Raw genomic sequence first — 24,485 nt, forward strand, 5'->3', positions numbered from 1 at the left:
AATTCCTTCATCTGCCTCATTTTACCCCAAGACTTTTACATTCTCATGCACTCCATCTCAGTTATTGATTTTCTTTCTCTTTAACCTATCAATTTTTATTTCATAAATCAGTAGTACTCATGAAAATAAGAAACTTTGTAATGTATCTTATCAGAGAGAAATCTGCTTCTTTCTCCTTGTAGACTGATCGTCCATTTTCAAAATTCACAGTTTTCACATAGAATCTGTATGCAGTGAAGACAGATTTTCCATTACGGAGATAGGAGATGGCGGCTGCTACTGATAAGATTCTATGTAGGAGAGCGGAAGAGGAAGGAGGAGGACATAAGAGCTCCTCCCTGTCTACAAGCCGCCATCTCCTATCTCAGTAATGGAAAATCTGTCTTCACTGAATACAGATTTTACCCAGAAATTGAGAATTTAGAAAAGTAATGACTAGTCCCGGAAGAGAAGGAAGCAGATTTTTCTGTTCAGATTTGTCACAAAGTTGTTTGTTTTCATGTGTACTATTGATTAATTAAAATGGCGATTACTGTTTGTGTTCTGTTCACACCTTTACCTGAATCTGGTGTGTTTGTGCATAGAATTGACGCTTTTCTGTCTTTTTGCTGTGTGTTAGTCTGTAACTAAGATTAAAATATTGATGTTCAGTATTTAAAAATGAGATTTACCGATCACATTATGTGCAAACAACTCTACTAAGCTCAACTCTAAATTCAGTGACACAAAGTTTTAATGGCTACTGTCACTTTAAGAGGGATCAATCAGGGGTTAGACCAGATGACCCAGGAGGTCCCTTCCAAGTCTACCATTCTATCCCCTAGTGATTACAAATGCCCTCTAGGGTATCACAGTATATAGCTGGCTGCCAAATGAGCTAACAATGAAGCTGTCAGTGAGCTCCTTTTGATAGCAGGGTTTGTAAGACTGAGACTGATTCATTAGATAGGCATTGTGCACACCCATCTTATCAAACGGGGCCAATGGATTAAGGTGCACCTAATTCATTAAGAGGCGCATACAAGTCACATGCACCGCCGTCAAAAATGTACTCCAGTCTAGGACCGGAGTACATTTCTAGAGTTAAAGTGGAATAAGTTTTCATGCATTTGCCAGGTGGGCTTGGTCACACCCTGTCCCACCCTTGCTCAGTCCATATTGGCGTAGCTTGCTGGAACTGGCAGAAAATGCCAAAAAGTTGCAATATTTGTCACCCTGCAATTATCTCCCTCCGTATGACCGACAGACAGGCAGAAGAAGACTGTGCTGCGAGCAACCACCGCAGAATGCCATAGCAGCGCTACTGGGCGTAATGACCCGCAAGGCAAAACGCAAGGACAAGCGGGTATGCGGTGCTGGCACAAATGTGCGTAGAACCATAGCAAACTGACGGAAACCCCTGAGCCGGCCCAATCTAACTGGTCAGTCATCCTATAGGAACAGACAGGCAGCGCAATGAGTACCAGTCCCAGGCCCTCTGCCCATTTTACAGTTTTGGCCCAATGTGCACAATTCACCCTCCTTACAGACCTGCCGAGAACAGAGAACGCTCTGTGCACTGTGGTGATGCCACTGCGGCAGAAATACAATGGGGAGAATGGATTATTGCCCCTTTGCCAGTTTTTAGGTGGAACTTATATCACATGGTATGGCTCATGCCATTTTTATACCATAATTTGCAACTTTTTTTGTTTGTTCCTTTTTCCCTGCTGCTAAAACCTCTTTTTAAAAAAAAAAGTGTGGGAGCTTAGTGGAAGAAGATTGGGCAATGGGCAAATGTTCTAAAATTTGTGCCAGAAAGTGGCAAGAATTGTAATGCAGATTTGATTTTCTGGTGCGCACGTAATTTAAGAATCTTGCCCTTTTTAATGAACTAGGCGCCTCTTACTCCAGCATGCATTTTTTTTTTACTAACTAGCATAAAGAACACTGGTCTTAAAGGGAACCTGTCACCAGAAAAAAATGCTATTATCCTGCAGATATGGGGTTAATGGCGTTATTAACCTGCCTAGTGTCTGCACTTACCCAATCGCCGTGGGGAGAAAATGAGCTTTATTCCCCCCGGCAGCATTCAGGTTTCAGTCATGGGGCGTGAAGAGCCACAACATTGGCGGAGACTAAAACACATCAGATCCATTAGTACATCACAATGAAGGCCACGTACTAATAAGCCAGAGGCCCGTTCAGGGTCCGTGTTTCTTTTCTCATTGTCCCTCAGGCTCCATAAAGGGGCTGAGGTACTAAACTCTGGGTTATTGGTGGAACATAGCCACAGTAGAAAACAATCCATGTAATTCAGAAGCGCTGGTTGTGTCCCCTTACACGGCCAAGTGTGGTAGACCTGACTCTTCCGTAATATCACCATACCAACATTAATAATGTGCTTGTAAACTAAGTGTGTTCTAGTCCTTGGGCGCCCAGGAGCCAACATCTTTTGTACCCATTAATACCGCCATGTTAATGCATCCCAACATTCTACTATTACAGCTTGGTAGGACACCGCTCCCCGCTGACTATAAGCGTTGTATGGCGGCACACAGCAGAGATTGCACTTCCTATTGATTTGGCAGGAGATCAGTGTAGGAAATGCAAACGTCACAATGTTGACTCCTGTGAAAGCCATGCTCTGTGTGCCAGTCCTGCCCGGCACTCCGTCCGCCAATGTAATGAGTGAGCGCCCGTATTATGGATGGGAATGTTTGCTGTGACTCCTGTTTTTATCAGACAGGTTTCTGTGTTTCCCTGCCTAGGTCTTACTGTGAGCTCTGGAGCCTGGCAGCCTGGCCTGGCAGTGGGTGCTTATGCCTGGCAGTGCCTACACTTTTTTTTTTACAGCGAGATAATATGATGCAGTACACAACTCTGTTGTTCATTGTGCTGCCGATTAAAATCTCAGTTTCCAGGCGGGTGCAGGGGTGTGCTTTCTATTAATACAATTCTCCCCTCATGCCGGCGTGGGAGCAACTGATGTTCGATACAAGAGAAAAATAAATTCTATCTATTTGTCTATATGATCTACAACCGCTTCTCGCTCAGCTCTATGTCATTCCTTACGGCCTTATTGGCTACTGAATGTGACTATATGACTATTGATATTGTGAATAATTCAGGCATAGGATTGACGATCACTTTTAGGATGGAGTCACACATGCAATTTTTGATATCCTGTTCTTCTTTGAGCCAAAACAAGAGTAGATTGAATAAGAACAGCAAATACAGTTAGGTCCAAATATATTTGGACAGAGACATCATTTTTCTAATTTTGGTTACAGACATTACCACAATGAATTTTAAACAAAACAATTCAGATGCACTTGAAGTTCAGCCTTTCAGCTTTCATTTGAGGGTATCCACATTAAAATTGGATGAAGGGTTTAGGAGTTGTAGCTCCTTAACATGTGCCACCCTGTTTTTAAAGGGACCAAAATTAATTGGACAGATTCAATAATTTTAAATAAAATGTTCATTTTTAGTAGTTTGTTGAAAACCCTTTGTTGGCAATGACTGCCTGAAGTCTTGAACTCATGGACATCACCAGACGCTGTGTTTCCTCCTTTTTGATGCTCTGCCAGGCCTTCACTGCGGTGGTTTTCAGTTGCTGTTTGTTCGTGGGCCTTTCTGTCTGAAGTTTAGTCTTTAACAAGTGAAATGCATGCTCAATTGGGTTGAGATCAGGTGACTGACTTGGCCATTCAAGAATATTCCACTTCTTTGCTTTAATAAACTCCTGGGTTGCTTTGGCTTTATGTTTTGGGTCATTGTCCATCTGTAGTATGAAACGACGACCAATCAGTTTTGCCGCATTTGGCTGGATCTGAGCACACAGTATGGCGGCTCTGAATACCTCAGAATTCATTTGGCTGCTTCTGTCCTGTGTCACATCATCAATAAACACTAGTGACCCAGTGCCACTGGCAGCCATGCATGCCCACGCCATCACACTGCCTCCGCCATGTTTTACAGATGATGCGGTATGCTTTGGATCATGAGCTGTACCACGCCTTCGCCATACTTTTCTCTTTCCATCATTCTGGTAGAGGTTGATCTTGGTTTCATCTGTCCAAAGAATGTTCTTCCAGAACTGTGCTGGCTTTTTTAGATGTTTTTAGCAAAGTCCAGTCTAGCCTTTTTTTTCTTGATGCTTATGAGTGGTTTGCACCGTGCAGTGAACCCTCTGTATTTACTTTCATGCAGTCTTCTTTTTATGGTAGATTTGGATATTGATACGCCGACCTCCTGGAGAGTGTTGGTCACTTGGTTGGCTGTTCTGAAGGGATTTCTCTTCACCATGGAGATTATTCTGCGATCATCCACCACTGTTGTCTTCCGTGGGCGCCCAGGTCTTTTTGCATTGATGAGATCACCAGTGCTTTCTTTCTTTCTCAGGATGTACCAAACTGTAGATTTTGCCACTCCTAATATTGTAGCAATTTTTCGGATGGTTTTTTTCAGTTTTTACAGCTAAAGGATGGCTTGTTTCACCTGCATGGAGAGCTCCTTTGACCGCATGTTTACTTCACAGCAAAACCTTCCAAATGCAAGCACCACACCTCAAATCAACTCCAGGCCTTTTATCTGCTTAATTGAGAATGATATAACGAAGGGATTGCCCACATCTGTCCATGAAATAGCCTTGGAGTTAATTGTCCAATTACTTTTGGTCCCTCTAAAAACAGGGTGGCACATGTTAAGGAGCTAAAACTCCTAAACCTTTCATCCAATTTTAATGTGGATACCCTCAAATGAAAGCTGAAAGTCTGAACTTCAACTGCATCTGAATTGTTTTGTTTAAAATTCATTGTAGTAATGTCTATAATCAAAATTTGAAAAATGTTGTCTCTGTCCAAATATATATGGACCTAACTGTATACTCGTACTCGGTGTCTTCCATAGCCCCACAGAGGATGAATGAAGCAGCAGTCGAGAATGAGCACTTCTGATTGATGGTGATCAGAGGGGTTCTCATCAGTTTGGCCATTACTGCGATAATTTAGAAGTTATCGCCCATCCTGTGGCTGAGTGACTACTTCCTGCTGCTATACCTTTTTAATGCTTTTTGACACTTTATAGCAGAAAATGCCCTTGTAGTAGGGAATTAATGCAAAGTGGAAGATTTACATTAAAAAAGCTTGAGCTTGCCACAATATAGACTAACTATACAGTAACTCTAGTGATGAGCAGTTTGCAGTGCCAGCCAGAAGTAAGCAATGTACAGAGCTGGGACAGACACTTCTGTATACTGTGTAGTGGCCGCTTTCTGGTGCCGCAGTTCAGCTCCTAGTGAAGCAAATCAGAGCTAAGCAGCTGTATCCGAGAACAGCCACTACACAGGTTACGGAGCCATGCTGTTCCAGCTCAGTACACTGTTTACATTCAGTTGACGCTGCAAAAAACTGATGAGTGGAGTGCTGGATCTCTGCTGATCTGATACTGATGGACAGGTCATCCATATCTAAAGATTGGACAACCATTTTAAGCATCACTCGATTAGCAAAAAGTATCCAAATATGAAGCTTGAACTTTCTAGTTGACGATTGATTTTTGTAGTAAATTATGGAGCAAGACGTCATTGTCCATGGCCTCTCTGCAGGAGACGGAGAGTACCTGCCTGTGATTGTCACTGGAGAACAATGTATAAATGTGATGTTCTCATCATACAGGTATGTGCATGGTGCGTTTTCAGACGACTGCCGGTGACCTCACAGGTCGTGTATGGGACCCCATGCCCTGCACAGTGTGCAGGGGATCATCCTTGTGGGATACATAATCCACAAGGGGTGTACAGAGTGTTCTTGTGCTAACAATTACTCGCACTGTGGAACTTTATTATTTCAGCTGAGAATATCGGAGTTTTTCTACTTTTATAGCTTTGGCTGTTTGCCTGGGTTATTGGATTGGCTGCTCTTATTCACTACCTGCCATGTACGGTATATTAGGGAAAGACACGGCTAATTAGCCAGATTGTTTTTGGTGCAGATTTCTCTGTGTTCGGATAATACAAGGTGGCAGACACTCCCAGATCTGTAAATCTATTGCGTTTCCAAAATCCAGGGAAACCATAAGACGTGCAGTAGTATTTCCATGTCAGCATTTGCATGTTCTTGTTTTCATAGTGTGACTTGTGCAGATGGCAGCGCTAGTCAGGTGAGGAGAAGGACTAAGGGATTGAGCAGCAAACACCGCTAATAATAATAATCCCGCAGTGACCGGCATTCCTTTGTAGCCGTGACTCCATAATTATGTAATGTGCTTATATGGCGTCTCCTGTACAGAGGCCAACAGGGGCTAATCTGTCATTACCACTCGCAAACTATGTCACAAATAAAAGGTAACATCACAGGACAGAGTGACTGACTCAGTGTGCTAGGATCATCTGTACATCCTGAATACTTTCACCTGGTGAAAAAGAATCCGTCACTCCATTCTTGCTACCCCATCCGAATGTAGAGGCATAGACACTGATTCCAGCGATGTATCACTTATTGGGCTGCTTGTTGCAGTTCTGATAAAATCACTGTCTTATGTGTCATAAATGTAACAGTTCTCCAAATGCTGAGCTCTGTATAACCCCGCCCACACCACTGATTGGCACAGTGTACACAGAAAGCAGCCAATCAGTGGTGGGGGCGGGGTTATACAGAAATCATGAATATGGAGGACTTCATGGCAGCAGGTGTACTAGTCCTCTACTGATAATCTCCTGCTGATAAAATAGTATATTTATTTTGATTGAAATTACAACAAGTAGCCCAATAAGTGACACATCACTGGAATCAGTGTCTCTGTCTCTACATAATAGAGATTGGATTGCAAAAACATTGTAACGGATTCCCTATCCGGCAGGCTGCACAGAGGTGTCCATATTCATGTGTAAAAGAGGCCACTAAATGGCAAATAGTAAAGTGTCCAAAAACTGTCTTCAATTTCACACTGACGCTTTTCTAAAGGGGATTTCAGCACAATATTGATCTTTCAGAATCCCTATAACACTGGGTCATAAGCTATATTATTGCTGTCTTCTTCATAAACCGTATTATTGGGATATGGATTGATGCTGATCGGGACGACGCTGCTGGGCAGTTTTCACGTTGCACTCCTGCGACTTCTGTAATTCCCATCCGGCTGTGTATTAAATGCCCACGAATATTCTGGTTCGCAGACAGTCCCTTAGATTAGGTATGTAAGCCCTCAGGCGGACCGGCCTTACCGCTCTCATGTTTTTCCAGGATGCTTATTTTACTGAATGCAAACAGACAATGGTAGACAGTTGTTAGTGCTTCTAGGGCGAGCCTCAGGCTTCCTGCCCTATATCAGTAGGACCACCGACACCATACATTATTACATTATTGGATGCTTGCTTGCCCACTGAGAGGGGTCTGTGTGTGACCAGTCACTGGGGGCTACGTTCACATGGCTATTCCCAGTTATGTAATCTGGCTGTGAGTTTCCAGGTTCTGACAGATCCCTATCTGGGTACATCCAGATATCCTACATTACTGACACGCTGAGGCGATAACTGCAGGGCGAGATAAGCGCCAGCTATAAACGTAACATGTTATCACCACGTCGTTAATGTTTATAACTGTATTAATGGACTTCTAATGACCCTGTATGTTAATAATAGGCGGTGGGACATTTATGATTACATTTATGACCTGCTCTGATAGGGGCCCATGATACGGTCCATTTTCAGGTCATGCCGATGTCCTAGGATTACAGATTGGACTTTTGAGTGCCCCGTCTACTATACGTCAGACCGCGAGGTATCTCATGGAAGTATGATCCTTTATAAAAAAGAGCGCTATCAATATTGTATACGCTTTTTATTCCAGTACTCTCTCTGAGTTTCATTGCCCTCCAGTGACTGACAACCTTTTGTGCTAATTTGCGATCATTCACAGGGTTGTCGACCTGTTTTCAGCCACTTGACGTGAACAATATAGTTTCCATTCACTGACAGCGAGAGACACCTTGTAACTGTGAAATTGGAACACACAGGGTACGGCAAACTTACACGGTGGCTCAGTGGTTAGGAACTAGACTTACGGCAGTGGTTAGGCCTTGCAGCGCTGGCGTCCTGGGTTTAAATCCCACCAAGGAAAACATCTGCAAAGGATTTGTATGTTCTCCCCGTGTTTGCCTGTGATTCCTCCTGTTTCATCTCAAACTCCAAAGATATACTAATGGGGAACTTAGTTTGTGGGGACAGTGCTGACTTTATCTGTAAAGTGCTGCAGAATATGTCATTATTATAGAATCATAAGAAGTTCTTTTTACATAAAGTAATTTTAGTCCAATTGTTACTATAATAAAGGGCAAAAACTCCAATTACATTTGTCTTTCAACCCTTCACAAAAATAAGAGTGAAAATAATATAATAAGATCCAGTTTTTATTAGTGCCACATGTCATATTAGTTCCAGTTCAGACCTGGACTTCTACAATGCTTAGCTGAAAACTGATCCTACATCGCATTTCCTTCCAGAGCATTTGGAATGTTCTTAGCTGCTTCATTTCCCATAAGCTACCACAGGGGGGAGCTGTTTGCCAGTTGACCCTTATTTCACTGTCTTTATCATTGGGACTTGATGAAGAATGAAAGACCTTGCTTTATTCTGCAGACTGTTCATAAATAATAACAGAAAAACTATTCTACAAATGTTTCATATTTTTCCATTTTTTTACAAAATAAAGTTGCAAATACATTGTATGTTAAAGCAAAAAGAATGAGCATTGATGTTTCTTTAGTTTTTCCCCTAAAAAAAAACTCCTGCAGTAAATTGTGAGACTTTCAGTGTGTGGAAATAAAGGATTGCTCCTTCACATGTTGAAATGTAAATGAGACACAGAAGCGGAGGAAGTCGGGGGCCTGCAGCTAATTGTAGTGTGTGTTAGGCTATGTTCACACTAGCGTTATGCTAGTTTGCGTCGGGTTTGCGTCGGGCGACGCAGCGGCGACGCATGTGTCATGCGCCCCTATATTTAACATGGGGGACGCATGCGTTTTTGTTTGTTGCGTTGTGCGACGCATGCGTCTTTTTTGCCGCAAGCGTCAGACCAAGAAAACGCAACACGTTGCATTTTTCTTGCGTCCGAATTTTGGCAAAAAACGACGCATGCGTCGCAAAATGCAACGTTTTTGCGTGCGTTTTGGTGCGTTTTTGCGTGCGTTGTGCGTTGCGTCGCCAACGCAGCGGCGCACAACGCTAATGTGAACGTAGCCTCAGTGGGAGGTATAGTATTCCCTATAACTAAGAGAACAAATGGAATAATCACGACAAAAGTGTTACTTAAAATATAATCGTTATTCTCAATATTAATTATTGTAAAAAAAGTGATGGAAATGAGAACTTACCAGAAGTATAGGAGAGCCCCGTTTTCTGAGGTAGCAGATCAGTAGAAATGGTTAAATACGAGGTAAAATGCTATGGCTTCCGAACACCTATGTCATTTGTGTACATCACTGATCATTCTGTCCTTTCCTAGATGTATGGACGCTACACCCAGGACCTGGGAGTTTATGCCAAAGAAGAAGCCGCGCGAATTCGGAAAGAAAGCGAACATCGCAAACTAGTCAGAGAGGAACCGCCCCGGGTGGCAGAGCTGCGGGAATACGACGAGAGTCGCTGTGCCAAGTGTAGAAGTAAGTGTGTGTGTAAAGTGCTGGTGCCTCGGTCATGGGCACTCCACACTTCTTCTAGGTATTATTTGTTTTCATTCATCTGCTTTCCCCCCCCCCCCTCATATATAATCCTTGTATCATTTCTGATAAGACAGCTGTCCTTGGGTGAAGGTACCTTCACACTCAGCGACGCTGCAGCGATACCGACAACGATGTCGATCGCTGCAGCGTCGCTGTTTGGTTGCTGGAGAGCTGTCACACAGACAGCTCTCCAGCGACCAACGATCCCGAGGTCCCCGGGTAACCAGGGTAAACATTGGGTTACTAAGCGCAGGGCCGCGCTTAGTAACCCGATGTTTACCCTGGTTACCAGCGTAAAAGTTAAAAAAACAAACAGTACATACTTACCTACCGCTGTCTGTCCCCGGCGCTCTGCTTCTCTGCACTCCTCCTGCACTGACTGTGAGCACAGCGGCCGGAAAGCAGAGCGATGACGTCACCGCTCTGCTTTCCGGCTGACCGACGCTCACAGCCAGTGCAGGAGGAGTGCAGAGAAGCTGAGCGCCGGGGACAGACAGCGGTAGGTAAGTATGTAGTGTTTGTTTTTTTTACTTTTACGCTGGTAACCAGGGTAAACATCGGGTTACTAAGCGCGGCCCTGCGCTTAGTAACCCGATGTTTACCCTGGTTACCAGTGAAGACATCGCTGGATCGGTGTCACACACGCCGATCCAGCGATGTCTGCAGGGAGTCCAGCGACTAAATAAAGTTCTGGACTTTCCTCAGCGACCAACGATCTCCCAGCAGGGGCCTGATCGTTGGTCGCTGTCACACAGAACGATTTCCTTAACGATATCGTTGCTACGTCACAAAAAGCAACGATATCGTTATGTGTGAAGGTACCTTTAGAGAGCTGTCCCTGGGTAGTAGGGCTAAGAAACCTGTCCCTGGGTAGTAGAGGACACGTTTGTGCCGGCTGACTGTGATCACTGCTTTCACCGTTTGTGCCGGCTGACTGCGATCACTGCATTCACCATTTGTGCAGGCTGACTGCGATCACTGCATTCACTGTGCCGGCTGACTGCGATCACTGCATTCACCATTTGTGCTGGCTGACTGGAATCACTGTGTACACCGTTTGTGCAGAATGACTGCGATCACTGTGTACACCGTTTGTGCAGACTGATTGCGATCACTGTGTACACCGTTTGTGCAGACTGACTGCGATCACTGCATTCATGGTTTGTGCAGACTGACTGCGATCACTGCATTCATGGTTTGTGCAGACTGACTGCGATCACTGTGTACACCGTTTGTGCAGACTGACTGCGAACACTGCATTCACCATTTGTGGAGACTGACTGCGATCACTGTATACACCGTTTGTGCAGACTGACTGCGATCACTGCATTCACGGTTTGTGCAGACTGACTGCGATCACTGCATTCACGGTTTGTGCAGACTGACTGCGATCACTATGTACACCGTTTGTGCAGGCTGACTGTGTTGAAAGATTACACTGGCTGACTGCATTCACGTTGTTCTTTGCTTGTGCAGGCTGACTGCGATCACTGCGTTCTCCATTTGTGCCAGCTGACTGCGATCACTGCGTTCTCCATTTGTGCCAGCTGACTGCGATCACTGCATTCACCGTTTGTGCCGTCTGACTGTGATCATTGCATTCACTGTTTGTGCCGGCTGACTGCGATCACTGCATTCACTGTTTGTACAGAATGGCTGCGATCACTTCACTCATCGTTTGTGCAGAATAAGGCCGGGGTCACACATGCGAGAAACACGTCCATGTCTCGCATGTGAAATCCAAGCTCTGGCGCCGGCACTCCAGAGCGGAGAGTGCGGCCGCATAGGAACACATGGAGCTGCATGCTCCGCTCCGGAGTGCCGGCGCCAGAGCTTGGATTTCACATGCGAGACACGGACGTGTTTATCGCATGTGTGATCCCGGCCTAACTGTGATCACTGCATTCACCATTTGTGCTGGCTGACTGGAATCACTGCATTCACCGTTTGTGCAGAATGACTGCGATCACTGTGTATACCGTTTGTGCAGACTGACTGCGATCACTGTCTACACCGTTTGTGCAGACTGACTGCGATCACTGTCTACACCGTTTGTGCAGACTGACTGCGATCACTGTGTACACTGTTTGTGCAGACTGACTGCGATCACTGTGTACACCGTTTGTGCAGACTGACTGCGATCACTGTGTACACCGTTTGTGCAGACTGACTGCAATCACTGCATTCACCGTTTGTGCAGACTGACTGCGATCACTGTGTACACCGTTTGTGCAGACTGACTGCGATCACTGTGTACACCGTTTGTGCAGACTGACTGCGATCACTGTGTACACCGTTTGTGCAGACTGACTGCGATCACTGTGTACACCGTTTGTGCAGACTGACTGCAATCACTGCATTCACCGTTTGTGCAGACTGACTGCGATCACTGCATTCACCGTTTGTGCAGACTGACTGCGATCACTGTGTACACCGTTTGTGCAGACTGACTGCGATCACTGTGTACACCGTTTGTGCAGACTGACTGCAATCACTGCATTCACCGTTTGTGCAGACTGACTGCGATCACTGCATTCACCGTTTGTGCAGACTGACTGCGATCACTGTGTACACCGTTTGTGCAGACTGACTGCAATCACTGCATTCACCGTTTGTGCAGACTGACTGCGATCACTGTGTACACTGTTTGTGCAGACTGACTGCGATCACTGTGTACACTGTTTGTGCAGACTGACTGCGATCACTGTGTACACCGTTTGTGCAGACTGACTGCGATCACTGCATTCACCGTTTGTGCAGACTGACTGCGATCACTGTGTACACTGTTTGTGCAGACTGACTGCGATCACTGTGTACACCGTTTGTGCAGACTGACTGCGATCACTGCATTCACCGTTTGTGCAGACTGACTGCGATCACTGTGTACACTGTTTGTGCAGACTGACTGCGATCACTGTGTACACTGTTTGTGCAGACTGACTGCGATCACTGTGTACACCGTTTGTGCAGACTGACTGCGATCACTGCATTCACCGTTTGTGCAGACTGACTGCGATCACTGTGTACACTGTTTGTGCAGACTGACTGCGATCACTGTGTACACCGTTTGTGCAGGCTGACTGCATTCACTGCATTCACCGTTTGTGCAGACTGACTGCGATCACTGTGTACACCGTTTGTGCAGGCTGACTGCGATCACTGCATTCACCGTTTGTGCAGACTGACTGCGATCACTGTGTACACCGTTTGTGTAGGCTGACTGCGATCAATGTGTACACCGTGTGTGCAGGCCGACTGTGTTGAAAGATTACACTGGCTGACTGCATTCACGTTGTTCATTGTTTGTGCAGGCTGACTGCGATCACTGTGTTCACTGTTTGTGCTGGCTGACAGTGTTCATCATTTGTTCTGGCTGACTGAGATAATTACGTTCACCATTTGCGCTGCCTGACTGTGTTCACGGCGTGCACTGTTCACTGTGACCGTGATGGCACCTGCTGCTTGTGCTGGCGCAGCCCCCTCTTTTTACCACTCATTGTACCTGCTCAGATTCGAAAATGGCATTAACTCCCTCTTTCGGCTCTATTCCCTGTGCTAAGCACTGCCGGTGTCGACGTAGAACGTAGCCAGTACATGGTAGAGGGGGTGGCGTCAGCACAGGGGGCGGCTGCCATCTTAGATTTTGAGCTCCAGCGCACACTTCACACTGCTTCTACCGTCTCTCCACCTTCCCCATGTGGAGAGCTGGTCGGAGCAGTGTTGAAGTGTATCCTGACACCTTTGCCTATAGTTAGCCATATTTATTGATCGCCAGCCTTCAAATTGTAAACAACCACGGCTGAAACTGAAGCTCTCATCTTGACGAAGGACAGTGTGCTTTGTTACCTGCACTCTTTACAAGTACGGATTTCGGATAAACGTGGAGCGAGCATCAGTAGATATTAAACATACTTTAGTGACCTCTTAACTTAATGCTCACAGTATAATTATTATAGATAAAGCCTACCGTCGAAACATTTTTGTGCAAATGTTATTCAAAAAATTGGAACTGTTAAAACCCAGTTTTCTGGTAATTTGTATATGAGCGTAGTTTCAGAATCCGCTGGAGTAAAGTGTTCCAAATTCATAAAGAAAATTGTGTTTCTTAATGAATTTTGGCATATCTTTCACTGCCCGTGCCCAAGAGTCAGACTTGAGTACATAGTGTGAGATAGCGCTTACCGCATATGTTGAGGGTCACTCGCTTGGCAACGGGATACACTCAGACAGGCACAGTTTTTCAGTTGAACAGTATATCCAGTTTATTTTGTGCAGCATAAACCGGGACATGCACAGTTCATTATATACATTTCATATACGGCTTCAACTCACAGACACTAAATGTGCTGGACTTATCACTTTGTCCAGTTACCATGGGTTACCGTATGCCGAACAGTTTATCAATGTCCGTGGAACACAACAAGCACCAACAGTCTGTTCCACTGGCAGATACGTCTCTGCCGTTATGATAGCCCCCTTCCTGGGTGTTACCTTTATGGAGCTCCTGCTCCACACGCCGACCTCCTGTCAGTCCTCTCTCCTCCAGGGAAACTGAGGAACTGGGATCACCAACTTGCCTGGCAGGCACACATCAGTCAGTCCAGATCCTCAGACGGGCTGTAGCTCCCCCAATGCACAATGCAGTGCCATCACGGACTCTGCACACTTGGCCTCTCTGTGCGCTATTCAGGACGCCCATCCCCACCTGGGACCGTCCAACACAAAGGCCCCCATTTCCAAGGCCTCCCTATGTGCTCTTCAGGGTTCCGGTCCTACTCTCAGGACCTCCCAACACAGAGGCCTTCCAGGACCTGGCACACAGACCACTCAGGTCCATACACAGGAAACATGTGACCCACACCCTGGTCACATTATCAAGCTGTAACCATTCCCATAGGTGGGAGGTGTGTGTGGGACTAGTTCGACCCACCCAGCTCTCAGAACTAGCCCTGCCAGCAACCCTCTAAAACAACACAACTACTTGTAGGACTACAGGTCCCAGAACAACCTTACTTCAGGCTGACAGCGCAGAGTATCTTCCTCTGTGACACACATACCAGCCATTTACAATAATGCCGGACTTTGTCTCATCACCATAGTTATGCCTGCAACTGCCATGCATTCCTATGGCCTCAATACGCCTCCATGCGTATTCTGGGGAGACCATGCAGCGCCCCCTACCTTTAACAGGGGTCACTGCATCACAATAGTTACATAGTAAGGTTGAAAGAAGACACATATCCATCATGTTCAATCGAGGGATGGGAAAAGATTAAGAAGTATAGGTACAACCATATTGCATGATCCAGCGTGCCGTAAAAAGCCCGAGTCTTGATTAACTAGATCAACATCCAGGACAAGGTTTTGTTGAGTTATATCTGCTATAATTACACAATTGCTGTGGCGTAAATGAAAATTGCTTGAATTTCCCCTTTAGCTTTGATTAAGAATATCCCTTAGTTTTGTGCCACACTTGTACTCTGTATCATCTCGTACCAGTCACACCATTACTTCTAATGCATTTATTTAGCATGTTATACATATCTGTGATAAGCGTCTCTTCTGTATTGAGATCTCCGTGTAATATAAATAAATAATAATAATAATGTGGCTTGTTTTTACTCATGTCTCCCCATGTGAGTCCACTTTGCTGGATCTAACTTGTCATGTGCACTGACGTTCATATCAGCCATGTGATATAATTTAATTCTTTGGTCTTTGCCTTTTTTTAGTTTGCTGTGTACACTCCCAGCGGATTATACTGTCTCGTATTGGAGAGGACTGGATTTTCCTTATTTTGCTGGGTTTATTGATGGCTCTGGTGAGCTGGGTCATGGATTTCACAATTGCAGTGTGTTTACAAGGTGAGAAAGAAATGTAATGAATTTATACTGATATTTGATATTTCTTTTTATTTATCACAGGTTACTTGCAAATTTTAGGGGATCTTTCCGAAACATCCAGCATATGAGTTGTCACACCAGTCTAATCCTAGCACCAAAAACACTGTATTCGGTGCTTTTTTACTCTTGTCTATAGACACAGGATGGTACTGATATATGAAAATCCAGCATCAGGCCTTATTCACACATGCACCCACTTTGCAGCTGCAGAAAAACTGACAGTATTTTTCCATCTGTATGATTTTTTTTGTTATCCTTTTGTGTTTCATGTGTCCATTTTTACCATCTTTTTGACATATACGACATGTTAAAAAATAGACGTATGTCCAAAAAGATGTTTCACAATCATCTCCTAGCTATCAGTCCATCAAAAATAAAGCCATATGCTATTGTTGGCGGACCCATTCATGGGCAAGTTTGATCTGCAATTAGAACCAACGTTGGACATGTCCATTTATAATTCCAAGACAAATTAAGTATTGTACCCGTGAAAAAGCTGCTATCATTATATTTTGAAGGTTCTTTGTATGAGACCTTGATATTTTCTTATTTCAATGTCACACCTTTTATATTAGTCTTTCTAGAAGGATTCACTTTGTCTAATGAGACGGTTATTACAGTATTTTATTCACATTATATTAAAATGTGCGCATTAAATTGTTTTGTGTATTGATTTGTTCACATGGCAGGAATCTTCTAAGTTGGGTCTCATGCATGATTTTGGGGTTGTTTTCTGCTAGTTGTTAGGAACTGCTTTATTATTTGTAGTTCCTTATTAATAATTCTGTATACAATTTTAATGGCTTTTACCAGTATATTTTGGTCACATTTAATAAAGGATTCAATTATGGAAGATAAACTTTCATCTTTACAATCCAAATCACATTTCACTACCTGTGAATTTGACCGCATCCCGTCTCACGTCCCATCCCATACCTCACCTCAGACTTCATCCCAGCCCTAACCCATCTCTTCATCCTGTCACTAACAACTGCTGTCTTTCCCTCATGCTTCAAACATGCCTCAATCACACCCATCCTCAAAAAGCCCTCTCTTAACCCATCCTCTATCTTCAGCTATTGCCCGATATCATTTCGCCCCATATCATTTCTCCCCTATGCCTCAAATCTACTGGAACAACACGTTCATTTTGAACTGTCCTCCCACCTCTCTTCCCACTCCCTTTTCGACCGCTTACAATCTGGCTTCTGACTGCACCACTCCACTGAAACTGCCGTAACTAATGTCACCAATGACCTACTAACCACCAAAGCCAAGCAACACTACTCTGTCCTCCTCTCCCTGGACCTGTCATCTGACTTTGACACAGTGGACCATTCTCTCTTACTACAGATTGTCTCATCTCTTGGCATCACAGACTTGGCCCTATCCTGGATCTCTTCATACCTAACAGAGCGGACATTCAGCGTCTCCTACTCACACACCACCTCCTCATCATCTCGCCCCCTGTCTGTGTCCCCCAAGGTTCAGTTCTAGGACCCCTGCTCTTCTCTATATACACCTTCGCCTGGAACAGCTCATGGAGTCCCACAGCTTTCAATATCACCTCTATGCTGATGACACACAGATCTACCTCTCTTGACCCGATATCACCTACCTGCTAACCAGAATCCCACAATGTCTATCCGCTATGATATCTATGTTCTCTGCTAGATTTCTAAAACTTAACATGGATAAAGCAGAATTCATCATCTTTCCACCATTTCACTCAACCCCAACAGACTGATCCATCAAGGTCAATGGCTGCCAACTCTCCCCATTCTCGCAAGCTCGCTGCCCAGGGGTAACTCTTGACTCTGATCTCTCCACCAGACCACACATCCAAACCCTTTCCATTTCCTGCCGACTCCAACTTAAAAATATCTACCGGATCTGCACATTCATTAACCAAGAATCTGAAACAATACTAGTACATGCCCTCATCATCTCCCACCTCAACTATTGCAGCCTCTTACCTTGTGACCTTCCTTCACTCTGGTGCCCCTCCATTCTATCCTAAACTCTGATGCTTGACTAATCCACCTGTCCCTCTTCCCACTATTCCATGGCCTATACTCTCTGTCAATCCCTTCACTGGCTCCCTATTACCCAGAGCCTTCAGTTCAAAACCATAACCATGTCATACAAAGCCATCCACAACCTGTCTCCTCCATACATCTGTGACCCCGTCTCCCGGTACTTACAAGCATGCAACCCCCGATCCTCACAAGATCTCCTTCTCTGCTCCCCTCTTATCTCCTCATCCCATAATTGAATACAAGATTTTTCCCGTGCATCACCCCTACTCTGGAACTCTTTACTGCAACATATCAGACTCTCATCTACCGAGCAAACTTTCAAAAGGAACCTGAAGACCAATCTCTTCCAACAAGCCTAGAACCCGTTCCACCATACCACTGCACGACCAGCTCTACCCTCACCTACTGTATCCTCACCCATCCTTTATAGATTGTGAGCCCTCGCGGGCAGGGTCCTCACTCCTCCTGTACCAGTTATGACTTGTATTGTTCAAGATTACTGTTCTTGTTTTTGTTATATATACCCCTCCTCACATGTAAAGCTAAATGGAATAAATGGCGCTGTATTAATAAATAATAATAGTATGGTCTTCTGAATGTTCACAGTCCATGTTTTGTGTGTCCCACACTTCTGTCTTTAAAGTACTGTAGTTTTTTACTCACTTGGTGCACTTCACCTGTATTAGCTGTGGCCACTTGACTTTTTGTTTTGATATTTTTATATTCGGACATGGTAGGTATAAGGCTTAACATTTCTCCTTAAAGGGGTTGTCTCTATTCAAAAAATCTACATCCCCACCTGCTGTTTGTTATGATAAAAACTAACTACATTTCACTTACCTTCCCTGGGTTAACTTCTGATTACCGCTGCTGCTCCCAGGGGGTTACTTGATTTTTGAGAATAAACACTTAAGTGGCAAGAGTGAAGATGGGTGAGCTGTCCCTTTAATGCATATCCTGCTTGTTGTATAGCCAGTGAAGGCCTAAGTGTCCCTGGAAAGAGGAGCTCCAAAGAGAGTGTTCGTCACTTCAGTGGGGAGCCTTGTATGTAGGGTGTCCCGTGTTACTGAATCAGCGGCGCTCCCGCCCTCACCAGCAGGGCGCGGGACAGGGAGGGTCGAAACGTTGGGTTCCTATTTTCTATGTGGCAACCGTTTTTTTGTTACCTTAAATAAATTTGGCATACACCTTCTTGCATCATACCAGTTTTGAGTGTGCGGTAATTTTTATCCAAAAGCATCACCCAGTGACTGGGTTTTACTTAAAGGGGACAATCTCTTTAACCCCTTTCTGACCTCGGACGGGATAGTACGTCGGAGGTCAGATCCCCTGCTTTGATGCAGGGCTCCGCGGTGAGCAGAATCGCGATCTGCCCGCACCTATTAACTAGTTAAATGCCGCTGTCAAACGCAGACAGCGGCATTTAACTACCGCCGACCCGTCACATGATCGGGGGTCGGCGATGCATCAGGATGGTAACCATAGAGGTCCTAGAGACCTCTATGGTTACTGATCACCGGTGGCTGTGAGCGCCACCCTGTGGTCGGCGCTCACAGCACACCTCCATTTCTGCTACATAGTAGTGATCAGCAGATCGCTGCTATGTAGCAGAGGCGATCGAGTTGTGCCTGCTTCTAGCCTCCCATGGAGGCTATTGAAGCATGGCAAAAGTTAAAAAAAAAGTTACAAAAAATGTGAAAAAAACAAAAGATATAAAAGTTTAAATCACCCCCCTTTCGCCCCAATCAAAATAAATCAATAAAAAAAAATCAATCTACACATATTTGGTATCGCCGCGCTCAGAATCGCCCGATCTATCAATTAAAAAAAAGCATTAACCTGATCGCTAAACGGCGTAGCGAGAAAAAAATTTCACACGCCAGAATTACGTTTTTTAGGTCGCCGCGACATTGCATTAAAATGCAATAACGGGCGATCAAAAGAATGTTTCTGCACCAAAATGCTATCATTAAAAACGTAATCTCGGCACGCAAAAAATAAGCCCTCAACCGACCCCAGATCACGAAAAATGGAGACGCTACGAGTATCGGAAAATGGCGCAATTTCTTTTTTTTTTTTAGCAAAGTTTGGAATTTTTTTTTACCACTTAGATAAAAAATAACCTAGTCATGTTAGGTGTCTATGAACTCGTACGTACTGACCTGGAGAATCATAATGGCAGGTCAGTGTTAGCATTTAGTGAACCTAGCAAAAATGCCAAACAAAAAACAAGTGTGGGATTGCACTTTTTTTGCAATTTCACCGCACTTGGAATTTTTTTCCTGTTTTCTAGTACACGACATGCTAAAACCAATGATGTCGTTCAAAAGTACAGCTCGTCCCGCAAAAAATAAGCCCTCACATGGCCAAATTGACGGAAAAATAAAAAAGTTATGGCTCTGGGAAGGAGGGGAGTGAAAAATGAACACGGAAAAACAAAAAATCCCAAGGTCATGAAGGGGTTAAGGAGACCATAAATCTAGCATAGGAAGACTTACAGGCCATCCAATGCTCCTTATGAAGAACAATATGTAAATAGTCTACTTAAAGACGCATTCCCATAAAAGTTTTTCATCCTCTTAATATATTGCGATCATCATATTATATAGCACTGTGTACTTACAATTTCTTAAGGTACCTTCACACATAACGATATTGTTAACGATATCGTTGCTTTTTGTGACGTAGCAACGATATCGTTAATAAAATCGTTATGTGTGACAGCGACCAACGATCAGGCCCCTGCTGGGAGATCGTTGGTCACTGAAGAAAGTCCAGAACTTTATTTCGTCGCTGGACTCCCTGCTGACATCGCTGGATCGGCGTGTGTGACACCGATCCAGCGATGTTTTCACTGGTAACCAGGGTAAACATCGGGTAACTAAGCGCAGGGCCGCGCTTAGTAACCCGATGTTTACCCTGGTTACCATCCTAGAAGTAAAAAAAAACAAACAGTACATACTTACCTAACGCTGTCTGTCCTCCAGCGCTGTGCTCTGCACTCCTCCTGTACTGGCTGTGAGCGTCGGTCAGCCGGAAAGCAGAGCGGTGACGTCACCGCTCTGCTTTCCGGCCGCTGTGCTCACAGCCAGTACAGGAGGAGTGCAGAGCACAGCGCTGGAGGACAGACAGCGTTAGGTAAGTATGTACTGTTTTTTTTTTTTTACTTTTAGGATGGTAACCAGGGTAAACATCGGGTTACTAAGCGCGGCCCTGCGCTTAGTAACCCGATGTTTACCCTGGTTACCGGCATCGTTGGTCGCTGGAGAGCGGTCTGTGTGACAGCTCTCCAGCGACCAAACAGCGACGCTGCAGCGATCCGGATCGTTGTCGGTATCGCTGCAGCGTCGCTTAATGTGAAGGGGCCTTTAGTTTGCCTTTCTACCCAGATAATTCTTCTCTTTTCTCTGCTCTATGTAGAAACAGGAAGGCTCTTGTCTCTGCAATTATCATCCCCCTCTTCAACTCCTGACCCAGCAGCCCCATCCTCCCCCACCATAGACTTTTGCAGTGACTGATGACTTGTGAAAAGAAAATTGACCTCCTGTTTCCACATAGCGCTAAGAAAGATTCAGCTAGTCAGTATTTAATCATGTGATGTCATAGACCTTAATGGAGAAGAGCATAATTAACTGGGTAAAAAGGCTAAATGAGCAATTGTAAGTACTCAGTGCTGTATAATATGATGATTGCAATATATTTAGAAGATATAAACAATAATGGGAGGAGGAGGAGGGCTTCCTTAAGGAGAAACTTTGAAACTTACAGCCTCTTTTGAATGCCTTTCACCCAGCTACACCAGTCTCCTATTTTGTACTCATGCGTGGTAAGTATTCACAAGCGGCTATATACACTGCTCAAAAAGAAAAAGGGAACACTTAAACAACAGAATATAACTCCAAGTGAATCAAACTTCTGTGAAATCAAACTGTCCACTTAGAAAACAACACTGTTTGACAATCAATTTCACATGCTGTTGTGCAAATGGAATAGACAACAGATGGAAATTATTGGCAATTATCAAGACACACTCAATAAAGGAGTGGTTCTTCAGGTGGGGACCACAGACAACATCTCAGTACCAATGCTTTCTGGCTGATGTTTTGGTCACTTTTGAATGTTGGTTGTGCTTTCACATTCATGGTAGCATGAGACGGACTCTACAACCCACACAAGTGGCTTAGGTAGTGCAACTCTTCCAGGATGGCACATGAATGCGAGCTGTGGCAAGAAGGTTTGCTGTGTCTGTCAGTGTAGTGTCCAGAGGCTTGAGGCGCTACCAGGAGACAGGCCAGTACACCAGGAGATGTGGAGGGTGCCGTAGGAGGGCAACAACCCAGCAGGAGGACCGCTACCTCAGCCTTTGTACAAGGAGGAAAAGGAGGAGCATTGCCAGAGCCCTGCAAAATGACCTCCAGCAGGCCACAAATGTGCATGTGACTGCACAAATGGTTAGCAACCAACTCCATGAGGATGGTCTGAGTGCCCGACGTCCACAGATGGGGGTTGTGCTCACAGCCCAACACCGTGCAGGACGCTTGGGATTTGCCTCAGAACACCAGGATTGGCAAATTTGTCACTGGTGCCCTGTGCTCTTCACAGATAAAAACAGGTTCACACTGAGCACATGTGACTGATGTGACAGAGTCTGGAGACGCCGTGGAGAGCGATCTGCTGCCTGCAACATCCTTCAGCAGGACCGGTTTGGCAGTGGGTCAGTAATGGTGTGGGGTGGCATTTCTTTGGAGGGCGGCACAGCCATCCATTTGCTCCCCAGAGGTAGCCTGACTGCCATTAGGTACCGAGATGAGATCCTCAGACCCCTTGTGAGACCATATGCTGGTGTAGTTGGCCATGGGTGTCTCCTAATGCAGGACAATTCCAGACCTCGTGTGGCTGAAGTGTGTCAGCAGTTCCTGCAAGATGAGGCATTGCAGCTATGAACTGGCCGCCAGTTCCCCAGACCTGAATCCGATTGAACACATCTGAGATATCATGTCTCGCACCATCCACCAACATCACGTTGCACCACAGACTGTCCAGGAGTTGGATGCTTTAGTCCAGGTCTGGGAGGAGATTCTTTCAGAGACCATCCGCCTCCTCATCAGGAGCATGCCCAGGCGTTGTAGGGAGGTCATACAGGCACGTTGAGGCCACATACACTACTGAGAATCATTTCCTTGTCTTGAGGTATTTCCACTGAAGTTGGAGCAGCCTGTAACTTCATTTTCCACTTTGATTTTGAGCATCATTCCAAATCCAGACCTCCGTGGGATATTAGTTGTGATTTACGTTGATCATATTTAGGTTTTATACTCAACACATTCCATTATGTAATGAATAAAGATTTACAACTGGAATATTTCATTCAGTAATATCTAGGATGTGGAATTTTAGTGTTTCCTTTTTTTTTTTGAGCAGTGTATATGCAAATGCAGTCTTTTTCTTTCTGAGAATATTCTGGATTTGCTGTTATCATACGTCGCGTGGCGAAGTACTTTAAATGGTCGACATTGACTTCTAGGATTGCTAGTACCAGTAGTTGGCGCTAGAGACCCTGTTCTGTTCCTCTGTAAAGAGGCTCTTTGTATATTTACCAGATAGAATACAGATGTATGAATAAGGCATAAAGCAGCATATTATTTTCCTTTATTTACTTAAGTGACCAAATAATTTTTTTTAAGTTTGTATTCCTTTTTTACATTATCAAATACAATAACTGAAGTACTGATCATTCATCCTACAAGACCAAGCGCCGAAGTTTGACATAAAATTAGGAAGCATCAGAAGTTTGGTAACAAGGGTTTAGGCTGTTTTTTTCCTGTTATTTTGATGCAGTTTTTAAAACTGTTTTCCAAAATCACTGAATTTTTTTTGAAAACCTTAACAATGTGTTGTAAATTCACTAGTGCAGTAGCTCTTACAATTTCTGTAAATGAGAAATCTTGCCCAGAGAATTGCTATTACCTTTGTTTTCTTACATCCGTCTTCTGCCTGTTATGGACGATCCTTCTGTTCATGAACTACTGTTCCCGATCACTCCCTGACGAAGCAACGTGTGAAACGCGCGTTGGAGTGTGGGGCAGCAGCAGCACCACGAGGGAAATGAATCCCGGTTAGTATATGGATGTGTTCATTTTGTTCTAGTCATTCTCCTATTAGGGATTACTATAGGTAATTTATTTATGTGCACTTTATAATATATTTGGGGCTTTATGTACCCTGCTATTCATGCACGTTATATTATACTACTTGGATTTGATATATATTGATAGGCAATTTATTAATTTATTATGAGATTGATAATATGAAATGTATGCTTCCCTATTTATGATAGTTGGATCTATATAGCATCATATGCTATTTTGGCAATTTGTTCGGATTACGGGTGGTGCTCTGTTCCCCTTATTTTTTAGATTTGTCATATGTGTTTTTAATCATTTTTGTGTGTTAAATTGGATTGGTGTCTTCAATAAATTTATTTATATTTTGAATATACTTGTTTCCGTGATTATTTTTGGTGTTATATATATTTTTATTTTTCAAGTGGTTTTTCTTTGGTATATCATGTTGTTGTCTACTTGAATTCTATTGGATTATGTGATAGGTTCTTTTGTGCTCCTATTTTTTTGGTTTAAAGTTTATACTGTTCCCGAATTAGCCAGTCTCCCAAGTTCCATGCAATTGCAAACTGCCTTAGATTAGTCACAGGGAAAAATAAGAGCATCATCATTTACAGTTGGTTGTCATTTTGGTCAGTGTCCTACATTTTATCGATTCCACATTGCCTCCTCAGCCCCAGTTAGTATACCCTGAATCTCTGCCCACTCCCCACAGTTCT

At 44.2% G+C, this 24,485-nt stretch overlaps 1 protein-coding gene across 2 annotated transcripts in view; it reads left to right on the forward strand.

The window, feature by feature from the left end:
• Nucleotides 1–24,485, forward strand: part of CLCN2 (chloride voltage-gated channel 2) — a 237,350-nt gene that overhangs the window by 107,681 nt on the left and 105,184 nt on the right. For both annotated transcript variants that reach the window (XM_069726938.1, XM_069726937.1), the window contains exons 2-3: nt 9,486–9,642; nt 15,435–15,566. In XM_069726938.1, coding sequence (XP_069583039.1) covers nt 9,486–9,642; nt 15,435–15,566 — 289 coding nt within the window. The remainder of the gene's footprint in view (nt 1–9,485; nt 9,643–15,434; nt 15,567–24,485) is intronic.

The sequence above is a fragment of the Ranitomeya imitator genome, chromosome 5 (genome assembly GCF_032444005.1).
Source record: "Ranitomeya imitator isolate aRanImi1 chromosome 5, aRanImi1.pri, whole genome shotgun sequence".
In the NCBI taxonomy this organism is placed as follows: Eukaryota; Metazoa; Chordata; class Amphibia; order Anura; family Dendrobatidae; genus Ranitomeya; species Ranitomeya imitator.